At 38.6% G+C, this 18,536-nt stretch overlaps 3 protein-coding genes across 5 annotated transcripts in view; 1 reads left to right on the top strand and 2 right to left on the bottom strand.

Moving 5' to 3' along the window:
- Window positions 1–2,769: 2,769 nt before the first annotated feature.
- Window positions 2,770–12,894, bottom strand: LOC127519129 (uncharacterized). Of its 3 annotated transcripts, XM_051906617.1 has the most exons (19): window positions 12,146–12,642; window positions 11,823–12,049; window positions 11,545–11,703; window positions 11,311–11,429; window positions 10,848–11,016; window positions 10,545–10,657; window positions 8,724–9,540; window positions 8,476–8,600; window positions 6,855–7,119; window positions 6,575–6,711; window positions 6,412–6,502; window positions 5,642–5,764; window positions 5,155–5,327; window positions 4,375–4,472; window positions 4,168–4,295; window positions 3,827–4,007; window positions 3,585–3,726; window positions 3,115–3,184; window positions 2,770–2,902 (listed from the first exon to the last, which is right to left on the bottom strand). In XM_051906617.1, exons 2-19 carry the CDS (start codon window positions 11,998–12,000, stop codon window positions 2,883–2,885), a joined length of 3,108 nt encoding a protein of 1,035 aa, XP_051762577.1. In that variant the 5' UTR covers window positions 12,001–12,049; window positions 12,146–12,642; the 3' UTR covers window positions 2,770–2,882. The 3 variants fall into 3 exon arrangements, with proteins under 3 accessions (XP_051762577.1, XP_051762567.1, XP_051762586.1); XM_051906607.1 differs by having other exon boundaries at window positions 11,823–12,642; XM_051906626.1 differs by lacking the exons at window positions 2,770–2,902; window positions 3,115–3,184; window positions 3,585–3,726; ... (1 more) ...; window positions 4,168–4,295; window positions 4,375–4,472 and adding an exon at window positions 4,482–4,856 and having other exon boundaries at window positions 11,823–12,894.
- emp1 (epithelial membrane protein 1) overlaps window positions 8,553–18,536 on the top strand; it is a 15,605-nt gene continuing 5,621 nt past the window's right edge. The window contains exon 1 of the mRNA XM_051906767.1: window positions 8,553–8,584. Coding sequence (XP_051762727.1) covers window positions 8,568–8,584 — 17 coding nt within the window. The 5' untranslated portion in view covers window positions 8,553–8,567. The remainder of the gene's footprint in view (window positions 8,585–18,536) is intronic.
- si:ch73-90k17.1 (atrophin-1) lies at window positions 13,948–16,429 on the bottom strand. Its single transcript, XM_051906734.1, has 3 exons — window positions 16,281–16,429; window positions 16,084–16,202; window positions 13,948–16,000 (listed from the first exon to the last, which is right to left on the bottom strand). Exons 1-3 carry the CDS (start codon window positions 16,330–16,332, stop codon window positions 14,132–14,134), a joined length of 2,040 nt encoding a protein of 679 aa, XP_051762694.1. The 5' UTR covers window positions 16,333–16,429; the 3' UTR covers window positions 13,948–14,131.

Genomic DNA, 18,536 nt, shown 5'->3' with positions numbered 1-18,536 from the left:
CTCACAAAGGCTGCAAAATATGGAGTCACTGATGCTGAATCAGAGCCGACCATGCAGAGCGATATAGGAAATATTCTTTTAGACGTAAGGGAATCTGTGCTTTCCTCTACAGTGGAAAAAAGCTTTTAATTTTACATTAAAGGCATAAATGAAAATTTGGTTTGTTAGCGCACAACATTCAGTCCTCACTTAAATCATAATACGTATAAAATGCATTATGTTCCTGTATATATGTATTTTCCTCTCTCCGTTTTTAGCCTTCCACGACAGTCTTCTCTGTCATTGGTTCTAGCTCTCTCTGTTCATCATGCCTCGTTCGTTTCTGGTGAAAAAGAGCAGGAAGGGAGGCTTTCGTTCTTCTCTCCCCATAGCTGATGTGCCCTATCTAGGCCTGGTGGGCTGGTCTGTCCCTGTAAAAGTCGCTACACTGCCAGAGGAATTAGGCCAAGAGATACAACCATATTCTCCAATCATGCAGCAAAATAGCACACACAAGAGTCCTGATAATGGCTGGAAAACAGGTATGCTAATCAACAAGATTCATTGAGGGAGTGAGGGAGTGAGTGAGGCGTCTTGTATGATTAGTACTTGTTCTTCATTGGTTTCTGCAGATCCAGCAGGTTTCCGGTTTGGCCCTCTTGCGTCTCCAATGCCCTGGTTACCTGTCAACTCTAGAAACATAACAGACATGCAAGGGCTCAACAGCAGAGACAGTTCTCTGGACTGTTCTCTGACGAGTCCTCGGAGGGATCTGGGCTCCAAACAGTGCAGCTTATGTGGCAAGGTATAACATTTTGTGTCAAAAGTCAGAAAAGATGATATTATGTTCTTATGTAACACACTGAAAACAAATTATACACTTGTGTTCAGGCCATTTTTGAAAGAAATGCTTTTATTAAAATACAAATCCACTGTGTGATCAGGGGTCACTTGATCAGCTCCTCCAGTCCATGAATAATACAAAAAATGACAAAACATCTTCCTTGAGTAGTACTTAAGCAGACTATATTTTGGCCTCAAGCCTTTTCAGTGACAGGGGGAAAAAGCTTTTCACTTCCTGAGACGTTCTTTAAACAGGTCTGTTTTTAACTTTTCCATTAGGTTTTCTCCTCTCTTGCTCGCCTGGAGTCTCACGTGTACAGATCGCATGGTAGTCATCATCATGGACGCTCTCTGGTATTCCATGACAGCAAGGACCCAGGGATGCCATGCAGGGTAAAGGTACGAACATTAGTTTGCAATGATTTTTGTGTATTCACGGTCAAATTTGTTAAATGTCTCCATCTGGTGCTGAATACTGTAACTGCAGCCTTAGTTAGTAGTTGTGTAATTCTTAAAATTACAACTTTATCTGCCAATTGCAACTTTATCTTGATCTTTTTTTCATATATGTCGACTATAAATATGTTAGTATATAGTATGTAGTTTAGTAGTCCTATATACCTTTTTGTTCTGTACATGAAGTGAGTACAGAAATAAGAATTATGTCTAAGTAACTTAATTAAAAAAATTGTTATAGTTAGTTATTACATAGCCTAAATATACATTATCAGTCATAATTTTTGTAATGTTTTTGAAAGAAGTCTCCTACGCTCACCAAGGCTGCATGTATGTGAAAATTAAATACAGTAAAACAGCAATATTGTGAGATATTACAATAAAAAAAAATTCTACTTGAATATATTTTAAAATGTCATTTATTCCTCTGACAAAGCTGAATTTTCAGCATCATTACTCCAGCCTTCAGTGTTATATGATCCTTTAGAAGTATTTCTAATACGATTCTAATCATTCAAGTGTGTCTATATGCTTTTTCATAAAAAGAACTGCTTAAGCATAGCATTTATTCATATTTCAGTATGCCGTTTTGATGTGCATGTGATGATTTGTTCAGTTTGCATTTCAGGAACGAACGTTTGAGTGTAAGGAATGTGGGAAGGTGTTCAAACGTTCATCAACTCTGTCCACTCACCTCCTGATCCACTCTGACACACGGCCATATCCCTGCCAGTACTGTGGCAAGAGATTCCACCAGAAATCCGACATGAAGAAACACACCTTCATACACACTGGTGAGACTCACCTTGATCAGAATAAACATTGAATAGAATAGAAACATTTGTATATGTAAAATGCTCCCTGATTTACACCAAAGTTTACTTTGTGTTATGTTCAGGAGAGAAGCCCCATGTGTGTAAAGTGTGTGGTAAAGCCTTCAGTCAGAGCTCCAACCTGATCACACACAGCAGAAAACACTACAGACCCTTCAGCTGAACACACTTTGCTCCAGGAGGACCCGAGTGGCTTCAACCTTTGTGAATGTACATTAGCTTTACAAAACACAAAAAGTATTATATAAATAATTATCAAGTGCTTATTTTCTTCTATATGTAAAAACCAAGTAATCAGTTCTCAACCTAGCGTTACGTCAGCTGTAAAAAATGAAAGTGTCACCATAGCTGCACACCAGTAATAAAACAATAAATGCAAGAAAAAAAATAGTGCACAATTAAATGCAACGCTTACTCATATAGATGGATCCAGTGATACAGAAATGAGTCAAACTGCAATGCAGCTGACAGCCGCAGGCTCATTTGAGTCACTGCAAAACATTTGTTTATAGCTGTTTGTTTCACAATATATATGTTGAACTTGTACATAAATCCAGTATGTTAGCAACAATTCAGACCATTAGTATTTTAACAGCTTTTTCTTCTAAAATCCATCTAATTTGATGCTATTTAAGTAAAACTTCAGCATAAGAAAATGACTGTTTCAAAGCTTTATTGTTTTACAATTGTTAGTGAGACACTGTGTACATCTGTCAAACAAAAAGAATGGTAGTTTAGTAGTTGGGCATTATACAGCTCATAAGTCTTCTCTCAGAACTTCACAGAGGGATCTGGAGAGAAAGTGCTTTGGGTGAATGAAATACAACCAGCAAAATGTACAACTGACTAAATCAGGAGAGTAGGACAACTGAGCTTCTCTTGTCAAGAGCTCTAGAGGCTGTATAGCAGACCTATTTCAGGCCAAACTATTTCAAGAAAAAAAAAAAAAAATTGTGGCCATAACTGCATACTGGGAGAAGGGAGTACAATGGCTGACACTCACCTGCAAAGCAGCCCTCAACACACGGACCATCTGAGGGCAGACAAACCTCCGTTGAACACATAAAATATATCTGCGACAAGCCAAAAAGAGACGTTTTAAAAGTTAATTCGGTGACACTTTTTCAATGGTCCACTTTAGACATTCTACTAACTAAAAGTAACTTTGCAACTACATGTCAGCTAACTCTCATTAAAATATTAGTAGTTTAATATTTGCTAACACTTTATTTTGATGGTCTCCCGACAGACATTCTACAAATAAGTAACTTTGAAACTGCATCAACTTATTCTACTATCCCGAACCCTAACAGTCTACTAATACTCTAATGAGGGTTAGTTGATATGTAGTTGCAATTTACTCATAGTAGTAGAATGTCTGAAAAGTGGACCATCGAAAGAAAGTGTAACTGTTAATTCAAATTTTTTGTGCATATGACATTTAATCTAGATACTTCTAGAGCTGCTTTTTACCTCCTCATCTGCCAGCAGGTTGGCATCTTCAGACAGGAACTGGAATGTAGTGATCGTGAATCGTCTAACATGATTGGTCAGAGCCTCTGCAGGCGTAGCAGGAGGCGTGTGGGTTGGGGTCTGGTCAAGAAAATTCGGGCACCTAAAAAGATTATATAATTAATCTGTTGCTTAAGCAGATAGATAGTTCAATAGATAGATTATTTTCTAGGGGAAAAGAGGAAGAAAGCTCTCCCTTGTACCCGTCATAAATAAGGATCCAGGCTGATTGTGCAGAGCGCGGGTATGCAACACAGTAATGCACCAGCAGCATAGCTGTGGGGTCTGGAGGGTTTAGCAGACGCACTTCCAGGTAAAGGGGTTTCCCCAGCAGCACATGCAGGGGCTGGTGGTATTGTGGGTAAAAGCTGTCGTAGTGCTCATCTGAATGAAAAGAGGCTGCAGTTAATGTGCAAAATCTTAAACACTTTTTTGTTAATAAGTAATTCATGTGTGCATCAGATTCCTGAACAGAATACACAAAATAATTTATCTTTTTCAACATATTATAAGATGATTCAGCTAGGTTTTGTTGTGAACAAACCTTTTGCAATCCTGAGCTGAACTCCAAACACCCCCTGAGCTTTGATAGAAGGTCCGAAGGAGGGGCTTTTCACCAGGTAACCCACACTCACCACAGATCCGGGTAAATACCGACACTCAACCAGTAGCCTGGGACAACAGGGAACATGAAGTCTCAGGACGTTGCTCGGTTCTTTGAGTATTGGTGTGATTGTCTTTTCACATGTACCTTACAGGCGACTCTCTAGTGATGGTGCCGTAATTTAGACTGATGGGCTGCACGCTATTCAGGATCTCTACCATGTAGATGACTGTTTTACCCACCTCCTACAGACAGTTAAGTTAGATGTGCATGTATACATACTCTCAGGGTGTGTTCACACATGGCAGGTTTGGTACAATTGCTAGTGTGGTTCGGTTCATTTGAATACATTTGAACGCTAAATTTGATCCGCTCCAAATGAACTCTGGTGCAGTTCAAACGGCATATGAACGCAAACACAGACCAAAGACATCTAAACTAACCCAGAACAGGATGTGATGTCACAAGATGCAACCCTAAAAAGAACAGAATGCTCAAGCATACCTGGTTTTTCTAGTCAGTCACAATGTTGCAAATTTACAGTTCCATACAGGCGTTGGAACAGCCGTCTTCTTGCAGCAGATCTTCATTTGTGTGCAACAGATGAATTCCTGCCGCTGTTTTGACTCCTTTACACATTTTATAAGCAGTTAAAAATACCATCATATGTACGCACATACAACAAGCAAAGTACACAGCATTGTTTCGGGTGTTGGGTTAGTTTCATTACAAAATATATGTCAAAAGCTAAAGCTCATACACTTTTTGTTTTGTATCTTTTGGTTCTGTGTTAAACATGACAGTGTGAACACTAAGCGAACCAGGACTAATTGCACCATTTTCTTTTTTTGGGTCCGGTCCAAAAGAACCGAACTACAAGTGTGAACACACCCTCAGAGACAGAACTATTGCAACTAATCTACTCACATATCTGTGCACCCCACATTCATCCAGCGGGATCTTGAAGAGGGCCAAGTCAGCAGTAACTTTGTGGGGTGTGCAAGGGCTGTTGCCAGCCGTGACGAGGGTGGCTGGGGAAAAGGGCGGATCCGCGACAGATGAGTGAACCGAGAAAACAAAATGTCGATCCATTGTGCATTCTGATTGGGATACACACAAAATTGCACAGGTGTAAAGTACCATGTTTCGCTTCTGGAAAATGCCCCTGTTAAGAAATAATTTACTTAATTTTTTTTTTTTTTTTTTTTTTTTTAAATATGGCTGTCAGTTTAACACGTTTTGTTTAAAAGATTTTGCTTAAAATTAAAAAAAGCTGCTTTTTGAAATATTTATTGAAAATTTTTAAAGCATATTTATGTAATTACTTTGAGACTGGTAAAGAGTACACATCAAGTACCAATTTTGAATTAAGGTTTATTATTCGTTTGAATTTAATAATGTTTGTCCAGCTCACCGTCCATGGGGTAATAACACGACTGGGTGTCTACACAATAACAGCAGCCTCTGTCGTGGCACTCTGATGAAGATAAAGCCCCAAATCCACAGACCAGCCGCTGCTCAGGTGCGACATTACATTCTACACAACAAAAATGTGAATTTTAATGTTTGAATCCATTCAAAAGCAAGTAACAAGTAACGCGAGTTACGGGGATGGGAGGTTATTAATAAACAAATACGCAAGCTCAGCCTCGCCTCGCGTAGCTCCAGAACGTCTGGAGTTCATGGCAGCTTTAATTAATTGGCCAAGGACTGCCCCAGAGGCCGTCTGACTGACATGTGAAGCAACCAATCACAGTTCACTTTGTTCAGCGTCAAGTTTAGGGGAGTAGAAATGTAAAGTCAGCGTGTAAAACTCTTGGATGTATTTTAAAGTGTCTATACCATGAACTTTACAGAATGATTTGCACTCATTGTCACAGCTGTAAATATGACTGCTTCTTTCATGAGGGGGTTTGGTGTCACGACAGCTTTGTTGTCAGGTGGACCATTAAAGAACATGACACATGTCTCCCGGAAATTCTATAGAATTCAGCAAATCAGATGACAACTTGACAAGTGTTTCTAATTTTATGCTTTCAAATTTTATGCCTTATGCATCAGACGTTCAGCCAGTGGTCGGTGGGCGTGACGTCTGAGGCTGAGACTAAGCCCAGCCCAGATGAGAAAAAGTAACACAAAAGTAACCTTCCCCAACACCGTTTATAAGAAAGATTCATACTGTACCTTGACTGAAAGAAGCCTGACATGACAGCAAGGACTCAACTGTGCGTCCTTCCGGTGTCTGATATTTTAATATAATTCTGTACTGCCCATCCTGATTTAAAGAAACAAATATTCATGAAGTCAAAGTCATACGATTTGCATAACAATGAATGACATCACAGACCTTATGCGTCATGTGACAAGAAGAATAAGGCAGGAGGACGTTGATGGCACCATCTTTACCCCTTTTTACAGAGTACCCACAATGACTCGGAGCCTTCAATATAGGAGCAGCTTCTGTTTGGATCCCACTGGAAGCGGCTATAAAAGAAAATGTCAGATATATAACAGACACACATACAAATTTACATATATCACATTACCTCAAACAACCTATAACCGCCCCTTTTCATGGGAACTGATAAAACTCAGATGTTTGTCGCCTGAACCGACTTCAAACTCACCTTGAACAATGAGGCCAGATGTTGGTACAGGAGGTAGTTTTACACTCATATGTTGGCTAGAACACACCACCTGAAATTTAGGTGGTGGTTGAGCGGGTGTGTGTATGGTTGTAAAGTGAGGTACGATCTGGTCCAGGGGTTTGAATGGAGGAACTGTAGGTTGTGTGCCTCTATCTCCAACGTAGTGACACTGAAGCTGTAGGGTCCGGAATCGCAGTTGAGAGGAATCCCAGAACCTGACATACAGAGAGATCACTGTGGGGGACTGAAGAGGTAAAAAGGGAGAGGAAAAGAAAGGAGAAAGAGTGAAAGAAAGAGTCATATGTGATACCTGATAAACATGGGACAATATGCATAAAGTCACCAAAAGCCATTCCAAACTCAACCCTAAACATTGTTTTTGTTTGGAAAAGGGGTGAACTGTCTCATTACTAAGACAAGTTGATTATTAACATTCTTCTAGCCATTATACAAAAACTGGAAAATGTTTATGTAATGTATTATCTCAATTTAGTCAAATTAATGATTTAATAATTAAAAAACACCCTTTAATCATGCTCTCTGTGTCTGTACACTATACAAACAACATGTTGACTTCAAAATCCACTTTTTGTAATTGTAATTATTTTAGCTCATTGCCATATTTAATTAAAGGGTTAGTTCACCCAAAAATGAAAATGTCATTTATTACTCACCCTCATGTCGTTCCACACCTGTAAGACCTTCGTTCATCTCAGAACACAAATTAAGATATTGCTGATCAAATCCGATGGCTCAGTGAGGCCTCTATTGAGAGCAAAGCCATTGAAACTCTCAAGGTCCATAAAAACATATTTGAAACAGTTCATGTGAGTACAGTGGTTCTATCTTAATATTATAAAGTGACAAGAATACTTTTTGTGTACCAAAAAAAAAAATAAAAAATAAAATAACGACTAACAATATCTAGTGATGGAGCTTTACGAATTGAATCAGTGAATCGGAGCGCCAAAGTCACATGATTTCAGCAGTTTAGACATTTGATAGGAGATCCGAATCACTAATTCAAAACAAGATTCATAAAGCTCAGATGCTTCATGAAGCAGTGTTTTGACTAGAAGTTGTTGAAAAGTCGTTATTTTGTTTTTTTGGCGCACAAAAAGTATTCTTGTCGCTTTATAATATTAAGATAGAACCACTAACTGTTTCAAATATGTTTTTAGTACCTTTATGGATCTTGAGAGTTTTAATGGCTTTGCTCTCAATGCAGGCCTCACTGAGCCATCAGATTTCATCAACAATATCTCAATTTGTGTTCCGAAGACGAAGGTCTTACAGGGTGTAGAACGACATGAGGGTGAGTAATTAATGACATTTTTATTTTTGGGTGAACTAACCCTTTAATTTGATTACATTTTGAATAGAAAAAAAATAAAGTAAAAACAAAAAAGGATCAGCTGCATTTCAATATATTTGCTGAAAACTTTAACTAAATTTGCTTAAAATTATAATTACTTTCATATGAGATTTGTGTACACACTACATTCCAATTTTGAATTAAGGTTTATTATTCCATTTTAATTCAATAACTGAGTTATTCAATAACACAGGAATATGCAGAATCTCAGCACCAAGTGCTCACCTTTTTTTGTGTGTGGCAGGAAGGTAGTGGTGAAGAGAGCTCAATACTGCCACCTCTGGAGTGGAGTGTGTAGTTACAGGCTGCTGGGACAGATGCGATGGACATCCAGGTATTTGTCTTCAGATCTTCAAGTATTAACACCACAGAGAAGAGCAAAAACACACAAAGTTTTGATATGTTTAATATGTGCATCAAAGCAGTTTATATTCAGGCCTGTACAATGAAAAGGTCACTATACTGTAGCTCACCTTTGACTTTAATGGAGTCCATTCTAGCTGAGGGCAAAGTTGCTATTAATCTGTTCTGCGTGCAAACAAGTGATGGAGACATCTTAGGGGGTTCTGCAGGGGGAGTCGGAGGAAAGACAGGGATCTGGGGGAACAGGGTCTCTTGTACAAGGGGCTTGTATGTAGGCCAAGGAAATGAGGTCCATGGCTTTGGCTGGATGGTTGGTTGTGAAGCAGTGGTCATGGCTGGCTGATGATGGTACAGGATGGGGTACTGAGAACAGAATGACACAGGATAAGGGGGACAGGATATAGGCTCCGGTGCATAGTGTGGAGTGGGCATCACTGGGTATTGGGGCACCATCTGTTCATGTGTTTGTGGTATTTGATCTACAGGTAAAGGCAGATGTTGTTGTATGGAAGGTTCAGGAGGAGCATCAACAGGAGGTGCTGGATGATGATAAATATGAGCAGGCGGTTTCTGGTGCTGATGGACACTGGGTATCTGATGGATGGGATGTGCGTCATGATGAGAGGTATGAGGGTATTTGTCAGGATGAAACTGCGGAACTGCAGGTTGTTCATAAGGAAGGTGAGGGATCACAGTAGGTTTAGATGAATCTGGTTTAGGTGTTACAGGCTGCTGTGTGGTACCAGGGACTGCTGGGAAAGCAGGAACTTGTGGGATAAAAGACACCTGCTCCTGATTGGGCTGCAGTGGTTCATGGAATGGATGAGGATGAAGGTAGGGAAGAAATCGAGACAGGTGGTAAGGAAATGGACAAGAGAGGGTGAACTGTTTTCCATCCAAGATGACAACGAGGATGTTCTCTCCATCCTACAGAAACACAAGTGAAACTTCTTAAACTGAAATATGGCTCATATGTTCTCAAAGCAGTGACTTTTTCTTTAAGGATCTTGTGTGACATTAGGGACACTAAGTGTTTCTTTAGCGATTTCTTAAGATATGAAAAGCTTGTTTCCGCCATGGAATAAAAAAAAATATATATATAAATATTCTGACTTCTCACAATTGCGAAAAAGTCAGAGAATTGCAAGAAAAAGAGTCAGATAAAATTACTGCAATTACTTTTTTTAATTGTGAGTTTATAGCTCAGTTCTGACTTTTTTCCCCTTGCAATTTCAAGTTTAAATCTTACAATTCTGACATTTCTCTCAATTCTAAGTTAATATATCACAGTTCCGAGGAAAAAAAAGTCAGAACTGTGAGTTATAAACTCGGAAATAGAATATAAACTCGCAATTCAGACTTTTTTCTCAGAATTGTGAGATATAAACTTGCAAATTCTAGGTCGCAAGAATTAAGGTCACAATTACCTTTTTTTTTATTCTGTGGTGGAAACAAGCTTCCACAGAAAACCAATGGTAACTGAAAGCTTTGAGGTGAAAACCACGAATTGTGGTAGAGCATAGTTGGCAAAGATAGGTACTACTACAAGCATGTAATTGTTGTTAATTTCCTAAGCATCAGTATTATGTTGGCTATAATTACCCATAAATTATTTTACATTTAGTGTAAGCATTGGTATTGATATCAGTAATATTTTCAAAATGATACCAAGGCAAATAAGTATCACCCATCCCCATGTCACATTATATTACTAAGTGAACTTTTACAGTCTAGAGTCACTTTTTGGACATTTTTCATACTATTAAGGACAAAAAAAACAACAACAACAAAAAAAAAAAAAATCAATAAAACAAAATCAAATTATCAACAAGTACAGTTTACAAAATTGTGTAAAATTCACAATTGTGGTAATTTTATCTCAAGTGTAAGACACTCAAAATTACCTTAATTTCTCAATTTATGTTTCTTACCGTCACAGTCACACATTCAGAGCTGAAAGCGGTATGAAGTAGAACGACCTCAGGAGGAGAATGTATGCGATATGCACATGTCTCAGATAGGAGAGGCAGTACGTTCCCATTCACTGCACATATAAAAAAAAAAGGGTTCAACTGTGAACAGAGTAATAACAGTTTTATGCAAGCTTCTAATTTGGATAGATGTGAGAACATTGCATTCAATTCATTTTCTTAATTAAAGGTGAGGCTTCTGCTCCAGTGACAGCCAGAACAAAAAATAGCACAATCTTAAAAGTGTGTGTAACACACTCTTACCTTTAACCCTGTGTTTCTCAGCAGCTTCCTGGGCGCCTTCTATTGCAATGACCATACCAAATTGAGAGCACAAGATGGAAGGAGTTGGCTGTGAGATCACAGGTGTCATAGGACAGGATATCTTTATGGGACTGCCCCACCACTGCAGTGATAGAACATAACTGCCATTCTGAAAAGAGGAAAGACTGATTAAAAGGTGGAATCTGGGAAGAAAATAATTTATTACTGATTAAACAGCAAGCAAACTGTCAGAAATGTGTCAAAACAGTGGTGTTAAAAACGATCAGCAGAGGCAGAGCAGATATACAAAGATTTTGTACATTCTGGACTAGTAATGTCATCAAGAACTGTGAAAAGTTTGCCTTGCACATAAACCAATATAATACTTTTTTTTTTTCTTGTTCTCCTTTCTCTTTGCATGCTTGCTAAATACAAACCAAGTATAAGATGACATATTTGGCACCTCTTGTGTGATGTAGCACCCATCATATGGGGCCATTAGGACCAGATCTTTCCATGTGACCCTGACAGAATATCCACAATATGCAGGCACCTGGAATAAAGGCAGTGGGGCTGCATTCGCTGTGAATAAAGCGCACCAGATACTTGTCTGTAGGACCAGCAGGTTAAAATGTTAAAAAAGTGATCCAGCATCAACATAGAACCTGAACATGAATAACAGGCACTTTATTCTCACCTCTATCTACAAAGATGTGCATGTATTCTCTTCCAGAGGCTGTTAAGGTCATTACCTCTCCGGAGCAGTGTACCATGGGTAATGCCAGCCACATATCTGTGGATTGGGAGCTAGACCCACTTTGATAAATTTTCTTATTAATTCCTGGTCCCCCAAATGCTGTCCATAAAATACAAAAACGTGCAACATGGTTCTTGAATGAATTGCGTATTCATGTATTAAACATTTTAAAAACAAACTAATATATTCATATCACATTTAGGAAAAGGAAAACACACCTGGGGCGTCACCTTGAAATCCAGCTTCGATTTCAAAAGCTCTTGTGTGGAAACTTCTGAGTGGAGTTTTTTCATTGTTCAAGCGCATAGATGCACTGTCGTTTGATAGCAATTCATACATGTATTTACTCGACTGTAGAGGTATCGTTTCATTCTTATTTCTATTGGAAGACAACATACTACTACTGCTGCTTCCTCCTGAATAACCTTTCCGCTCAGACGTAGCGCTAAAAGAACGACAATTGAGATGAAGTGATATTGTTGATAATATAAAGACTGTAGTTAATATTTTTAGTTCGCAAGACATCGCCAGTTTGTTTTACCTCACATGCGCACCCAAGCTCGCATGGGCAAACGGCGAGTCCAATCAACAAATTAATCTAGACCACCTGTAAATATGGTCACTTGACACTATTTTTTTTTTTTTTTTGTCTGTATCACCGTCGTTTTTAAATGTAGGCTACCTTAACCATCTGTTGTTCTTCGGTCACTTCTGATCGAATATGTTTTATTTATTTATTTTAATTATATGTAACTTCATCGGAATGCTACGAAACTTGTTGAATTGTGGCAGAGCCTTCTATGTGAACTGTGAACACACACACGAACTGGTATATGGTTGTAACAATATGGCAAAATTGAGCCAGAATACTCAAATAAAAGGTTGAAATTAGATCAGATCCAGATGGCTCTGATAAAGCATTCCTGTATTTTTGAGGGCCTAAACATGCTCGAAAACTCATGAAACTTTGCAAGTCACTCACTACTCACTGTTTTCCTAAGGCCACCGGGTGGTGGTGTCCCGGGTGCGAGGGCCCTTTCAGCGCTGCTTGCAGCTTTAATTTTTGTTGTATTTTTATAAAATTTTGATGTTATGTGTAATACAATGCTTTCCTTGTGTTCAGGTCTGACTGTAATAACAATGCAAAAATGAACACTATAAATCAACATTTAAAAAAAATATATATACTTTGACAAGTAGTCTTTGATAATGTCTAAATATATATCCAAATGCAAAACTCAATAATGTCTGAAAACATTGATCTCAGCAATACAGCCCTGTATATATTTATAGCTACAAAACTGTATTACAGAGGATTTTCTTTCTTTCCACCAGATGACACCAATCTGCCACCATTCAAATCGTTATGCTCTATTTTTTTTGTCTTAAATACTGCATGAATTGGAAAACAAATGATTTATATTTTTATTTAATATAGAAATAAATTGTGCATAATTTAGGGATAAATTCATTGAAAGTAAAAAGAAAAGTTACACTCAATGTGTCGTCACGTTTGAAAGCTTTGGAGGTGAAATCCATGATGAACATAGTTGGGAAGGATAGGTACTATTTAAATAATCATTTAATTGTTGTATATTGCATCATTATTATGTTGGCTGTAATTACCCATAAATTATTTTACATTTAGTATTTGTATCTATGTCAGTGATATTTTCAAAATGATACCAAGGTAAATAAGTACCACCCATCCCCATGTCACATTGTTACTAAGTGGACTTTTACAAATAAGAGTCACTTTTTGGATATCGTTCTAGATATTTCTAGAATTGTATAAGACATGGCTTCTGGAGATAATTTTCTAACCATAGTTTTTACAACTACAGTAAGTGCAAATAAAACTAAAAGTCTAAGGCCTGGTTTTGCAGACAAGGCTTAGATTAAGGCAGCATTAGGCCTTAGTTCAATTAGGGCATTTAAGTAGCTTTTATAAACGCCTTAGAAAAAAGCATTACTGGTGTGCATCTTGAGACAAAACAATGGCACTGACATATTTTAAGATATGTCAGTGCCAGTTACTTTCAGTTAAAACAGCCTAAACTTGCATTTTTGTCTGGGACTAGACTTAAACCTTGCCTGTGACACTGGGGGTAAATTCTGGAGATAAGTGGTAAGTCAAGTATCAAGTATCATTCTTAAAACAAAATTGCTTAGGTGCTTTAAATTGCAACGGTATTTTCAGGAAGCAATTTTGTTAAGCGACAAGGGAACAGTGAAACTCTGAATTCAGAGAAGCATAACTACTCTTAAGGATAAACAATTCATGCAAAAACTAAATCCATGCTTTTTAAGTCTAATGCATTAAGTTAATAAAAAGTCAACACGTACAGTTTACAAAATATTTATTACATTATCAGTAGAATACACAGGTTAAATCTAATCACTTTCACACCACCATGCTAATTCTTTTTCTCAAAAGCTTGAAATCAGTTAAACAAAACCTCTCAAAAGACAGTTTATTAAAACCATCTTTTCAAAAACATCATTGTACACCAATCCAGTCCACATTTTAATTGTGAGCTTCAACTGAAGGACTGTAGAAATAGGATTCAGAGTGTGATGCCTTTCTTGGCAGTTGCACTTCTTCCTGGGAGGTAGACCTGAATTGTGGGGACACAAAAACATCTGGTCTGTAGAATTGGTATGGTGGCAGGGTGTCATTCTGAGGGTTCTGACTGCTGGGTTCACTTGGCCTTTCAGGGTGGACATGGGGATTCCGCATGCCCCTTACTGAAGGGCCCTGACTGTAAGGAAGTTGTGCAACTTGTGCACCTTCCTTTACAGGAAAAAAACGAGGCATGGGTGGTGGAAAGGATATAATCGGATGACTGCCTGTAAATGTTGGGGCCTGTGGACTGGGAACTGGAGCTATGGATCGTGGCTGGAAAAATCCCTTAGGACTAGATCCAGTATTTTCCGTGGAAACATCAGCTGAAATTACCTCTGGTCTCAATGGTGGACGTGGGAATGTGGAAAACTGACTGGGCTGGTATTGTGAATGACTTGAGATTCCTATGCCAGAGGTATAGAGATCTAAAGATTGATCTCCACCAGTCTGATACTTGAGATACTCAGGTGTACGGCTTGAAGCTAGCACCAATGGTTTTGACTCTTGAGACAGCCCTTTTACAGGAAGGTTACTGGTTGACCAAGGCTGTTGGACTGACCCACTAGGTTGACTAGGCTTTTGGTAATATTCTGGATGGAAGGGTCTTGCATCTTGAAAAGCAGGGTAAGAGAGATAACGCCTTGTTTGAGATTGCAGATTTGTGGGAATAAGCGGAGAACTAGGGGATAAGCGAGTTGTGGTAGAACCCTGATGGCCATAACTACTTTGGTAAAAGTATGGGTGGTGTTGAGAAGGTTGGAAATGTTGAGTTGGCTGGAAAAGTTGACTACCAGAATCATAGGAGCTCGAAGCTACAGCACTTGTCAGTTGCTGTTGTGAGTAACCTTTCATGGGAGGCACAACAGGATTAGCAGGTACGAGCGGAGTAATGTCAGGCCTTTGATAACTGGGTTTTTGAGACTGTAAAGTCTGAGCAGGATTCAGAACAGGAGGCTGAAACGTCTCTGGTTGTTGATTGTAAGAGCATATGAAATACCCAGGTGGAAGATACTGTGCTAAACTGGCAAGAGAAGGATTTACATGAAGCGGATTAAGTCTAGGAACGTTGTAGTTCTGAGCCGACCCAAAAGGCTGATACAGTGAAGTACTATGGACAGGCACCCTTGAAATTTGATATTTCTGAGCAGAATAAGGCTCAAATTGAGGAGGTGAAGCAGGTTTTTGGAACTTGTAAGGATACTGCATGTAGTGATGTTGGGATTTAGGAGCCTTTGTGACTGGAGCAGCAAGTTCCTCTTCCATCTGCTCATGAGAGACAAGATGGGGCTGTTGGGTAGAGGTAGAGACAGGGGCAGGTGTCGGTGCCGGGGTTGGTGCGGGAGTCGGTGCTGGAGTTGGTGCAGGAGTCGGTGCCACAGGTTTACTTGTCAAATTGTCTCTGAGAGGCACCGTCCGTGTTGGTATGGGAATTGAAAATGGGAAGTTTACAGCCAGATTAAAAGAGCCAGGCAAAGATGGCAATTTAGGCAGCCAATGACCTCTGGGGTGTAAAGAGGGTGTTCTAGTTGCACTTCTTTCCTGTTGCTCCACAGGAAATGCTTGCTCCTGCTTTACAATCTGGCTGTCAATAGCTTTCATAGAAAATACAGTTGGTGGCTTGTGGTATACACTGGGTTGCTTTTGTGGCAGTGGCTGGGTTGTCTCAGAAAGCTCAGAGTCCTTGACTGGAAACATTGGTATTAGCTTAAGTGGACAGGACAGTGAGATCATTTTGTCTTTTGATCTCAAATCCAGAATGAAGCGACCACCCTGAATCACATTTAAACCAAACATCAGAAATATTTCCAGATCTATAAAAGAGGTAAAATATTGCCAAAACCCCCACAGCTCACCCTGAAGTTGACACCGCAGCTCGTATATGGAACCGAGAAAGTGAGCTCTCCCTGGTTAGATGGCTCTCTGTGCCAGCATTCAGTGGCCACATAAAGCAGAGGTGCCCATTCTCCATTTACTGTGGAAAAAGGTGATAAACGCATATCAGAAAGTCCACAAGTGTTAGTCACCACAGAAAGTTTATTCCAATACTTACATGCAACTGACAGTTTATCTGCTGTCCCATCACCAACAACAGTCATTTCCATGGCATTGTTCTTACAGACAACTGAGGGAGGGGTCACACTTGCAGGACAGGACAGGACATGCTCTGTCCCATACCAGCTCAGAGACAATATATATCCAGTTTCCTGGGATGTTTTTGAACAAAATGAATTGAGAATTGTTTTAAGGGTCATCTTATTTAGGCCCACAAGTTGAGATTACACCACTCACTTTACCCCAGTAAACCCTGTTATTGGACACTTGCTCCAAAAAAACCATTTTGTTTGCTACATCCATAGTTATACATGTCCAAGGTATCTGGACATGGAAGTAAATGTAAGGAATAATAATTCCTTACATTTATATAGCGCTTTTCTGGGTACTCAAAGCGCTTTACATACGTAGGCTGTAGTCCCATATGCATGCAAAATTATTAAGATCGCAATCTCAATTCAACACACACGCAATCTGAATGACGTTATGTCTATTAAACTATCAATCACACTGGAATAATTTAAACCTGCTTTTGCTCTGCAGCTGAGCCAGAGAGAACTTCACAAACTGTTTTTAATTACACCGTTGCCATTTCTGTGTTGCAAACTTAAAAAAAAATAAAGTACTGGGATAAGAGTTCATAGTCCGGATATAAACACTGATGTTGCGGCAGCGATCAAAATGAGTTTTGAACGCTTTACATTGTGATACCAGTAGGTGGCAACAAGTGACTTAATGTACTGAATCTATCAATGATTCATTCAAGAAATTAGTTTAGAAACTCTGGACGAAACAACTCTTCATTAATTTCATGAAGATTTATTTATAACATTAGACGTTTATAAATTGACTCATTTATAGTTACCTAACAAAAACGAAGAAAAACAAAAGACTAAGTTAACAGATCTTATTCAATAGCCTCAGTAACAATTGTACTGTGACTGAAATGAAAACAAATGGAAGCTTGCCTCTTGTTTCACATAACATGAATCATAGCTGAATAGCATGCGGACATCTGTGCGTGTGGTCTTGATGGAAACACCACAAAAAGCTGCTAACTGGTCCAAGGGGAGCAGGTTTCCAAGCGCTATCAGAAGAGAAAACAGTTGCAGTTAAATAGGACTAATTGTATACATTAAGGTAATAGCTAGGCTTAAGTAATTATGGCTAGAGACAAAATATGTTCCGTCTATTTTAAATAAAAAGTTATAATTCGTTGACATACCAGTCACTAGTATTCATGTCAGTAAGTTTGAGGAGATTCTGTTTACACTTACGTCCGTAAATTCGGAGATTGATGACATCGGCGTGCTTTAGAAAGACTGTAAAGACTCGGTCGCCGCATTCATACTGCGGTTTAATTTGTGCTGTCTGATCTCCAGTCTCCAGTCTTACATCTCCAACAGATTTCACACTTCTTCGCTGTTTTGAGTTTCGCCAAAACTTTAAGAAATCGCCACCTGAAATCTCGTCGTGACTATTAGGCCCTGACCGGGGGTATTTCCTCTTGGCAAATTTATTACACAAAACATCTTGAAAATCGAATAATAAAACACAAAGTATTAAGAGATGAACGCACACATTCATTTTGGATAGCTGTATCTCCCGCTTGCTTAATGATACAATTAGGCTACTTTTCAACAATTTGATGTTAACTCATCTTATAGCTAGCATGCTCGCACGAACCAGTAGCCTACTTAGCTATAGGCTATAACATAAAATAAGACAACACTCGAGCCTGAAAACTAATTGAAATTAGTGTAGCGTTGGGAAACGACGCCTTTGAGATGTAGGTACGCTATGAGCCACAGCTGAAGTTAATTGTCCAATGACATTATATAATTTTCTAATCTGGAGAACAGCCTATATTAAACGGTGGTTTACACTGCAAAAAAATTGTTTTTCTTACTTAGAGTTTTTGTCTTGTTTCTAGTCCAAATATAAAAATTCTTAAATCAAGAAACATTTTCTAGACAAGTAAAAATTATTGTCTTGTTTTCAGAAAAATTAAGTGAGTTTTTCCTTAATACAAAATAATCTGCTAATGGGGTAAGCAAGATAATCTTATTTCAAACCAAAAACAAGATTATTTTGCTTACCCCATTGGCAGATTATTTTGCTTGTTTTGAGAAAAAACTCACTTAATTTTGACTTATTTTTTCTGAAAACAAGACAATAATTTTTACTTATCTTGAAAATGCTTCTTGATTTAAGACTTTTTAGATATTTGGACTGGAAGCAAGACAAAAATCTA

The sequence above is a fragment of the Ctenopharyngodon idella genome, chromosome 1 (genome assembly GCF_019924925.1).
Source record: "Ctenopharyngodon idella isolate HZGC_01 chromosome 1, HZGC01, whole genome shotgun sequence".
Taxonomy (NCBI): Eukaryota; Metazoa; Chordata; class Actinopteri; order Cypriniformes; family Xenocyprididae; genus Ctenopharyngodon; species Ctenopharyngodon idella.
Note: the sequence above shows the minus strand (reverse complement) of the source record. Positions and strands in the feature narration are given on the sequence as shown.